General features: G+C 43.3%; 1 protein-coding gene across 1 annotated transcript; it reads left to right on the top strand.

Annotated features, from left to right (window-relative positions):
• Nucleotides 1-319: 319 nt before the first annotated feature.
• On the top strand, nucleotides 320-808 carry LOC105914211. The gene has a single exon (XM_012845257.1). The coding sequence runs from the start codon at nucleotides 320-322 to the stop codon at nucleotides 806-808; it is 489 nt and encodes a 162-aa protein (XP_012700711.1).
• The last annotated feature ends 318 nt before the right edge of the window (nucleotides 809-1,126 follow it).

The raw sequence follows: 1,126 nt of genomic DNA, 5'->3' as shown, positions 1-1,126 counted from the left end.
ACCCCAGATCTGAAGATTGAAATGGAGGAGCTAGAGTTTGAGACGGTCAATCATGATGTCATAAAGATATCGCTAGAGAAACCACGCCATTATCTAGATAAGACTGACGAATAGTTTGAGAAGTTTATGTGCAGGTTGAACATCAATATGCCAATGCTGGATGCTCTACAAGTTCCAACCTACACTTGCTACTTCAAGGACATCCTGACGAACAAGCGAGACATCACATCAAGATGACAGAAGTGTTGCAATCGCTATTCATGCTCCCGAGAAGAAAAGAGATCCAAGATGTTCAACCATCCCGTGTTCAATTGGAGCGATGATATTCGAACGGGCATTATGTGATCTCATCGTAAGGGTAGGCGTCATCCCTAAAGCTGTGTTTGAGAAGCTATGCCTGTCAAAGCCAGAACTAACTGCTATGTGCCTGGAGTTGGCGGACAACACCGTTCGCTATCCTGAAGGCATTACTGAAGATATACCTATGAAGATTAGGAATCACTTTATTCCTGGTGATTTCGTGATACTCAAGATGGGAGAAGGAGCTAAATCCCCATTCATCCTGGAGAGGCCGTTCTTGAAAACTGCAAGAGCAAACATAGATGTTGGGAAGGGCGAGATCAAGTTCGACATCAATGGCACTATGAGCGCGTTCAAGTTTTGCCCATGCTTTGAGGTCTGTAACATGATTTCTAGCAAGTATATACTGCCACATCGTCGTGTCAAGCAGGAGGAGAAGAACAAGAAGGCAGAAGAAAAGAAGCCACTAGAAGAAGTTGCGATCGTCCAGAAGAAGGAAGAACGTTAGCCTATGAAGACCAAAAAGATAGCCAAGCCTATGCCTACAGCAAAGCCATAGATGGTGAAGAAGTGGGTGCTGAATAATGTAGCGCTGACACCGAGCGCTAGTCCAAATCGAAGAATTGAAGAGTCTAGTTATAGACTATAAATGAAGCGCTTTGTGGGAGGCAACCGGATGATCGAGTTAAGAATAAGCTATTGGGAGGACAACCCTGGAATCATTTGAAGAGTCAAGTAAGTGAGTCACAGATTTTGCTACGTCATACTAGGTGAACATTTAATAAGTTGAACCTTCGGTTAGAATAATATTTGAAGTTTTATTCGC

This window comes from Setaria italica, chromosome IV, assembly GCF_000263155.2.
Source record: "Setaria italica strain Yugu1 chromosome IV, Setaria_italica_v2.0, whole genome shotgun sequence".
Lineage (NCBI taxonomy): Eukaryota > Viridiplantae > Streptophyta > Magnoliopsida > Poales > Poaceae > Setaria > Setaria italica.
This window is presented reverse-complemented; position numbering and strand designations above follow the sequence as displayed.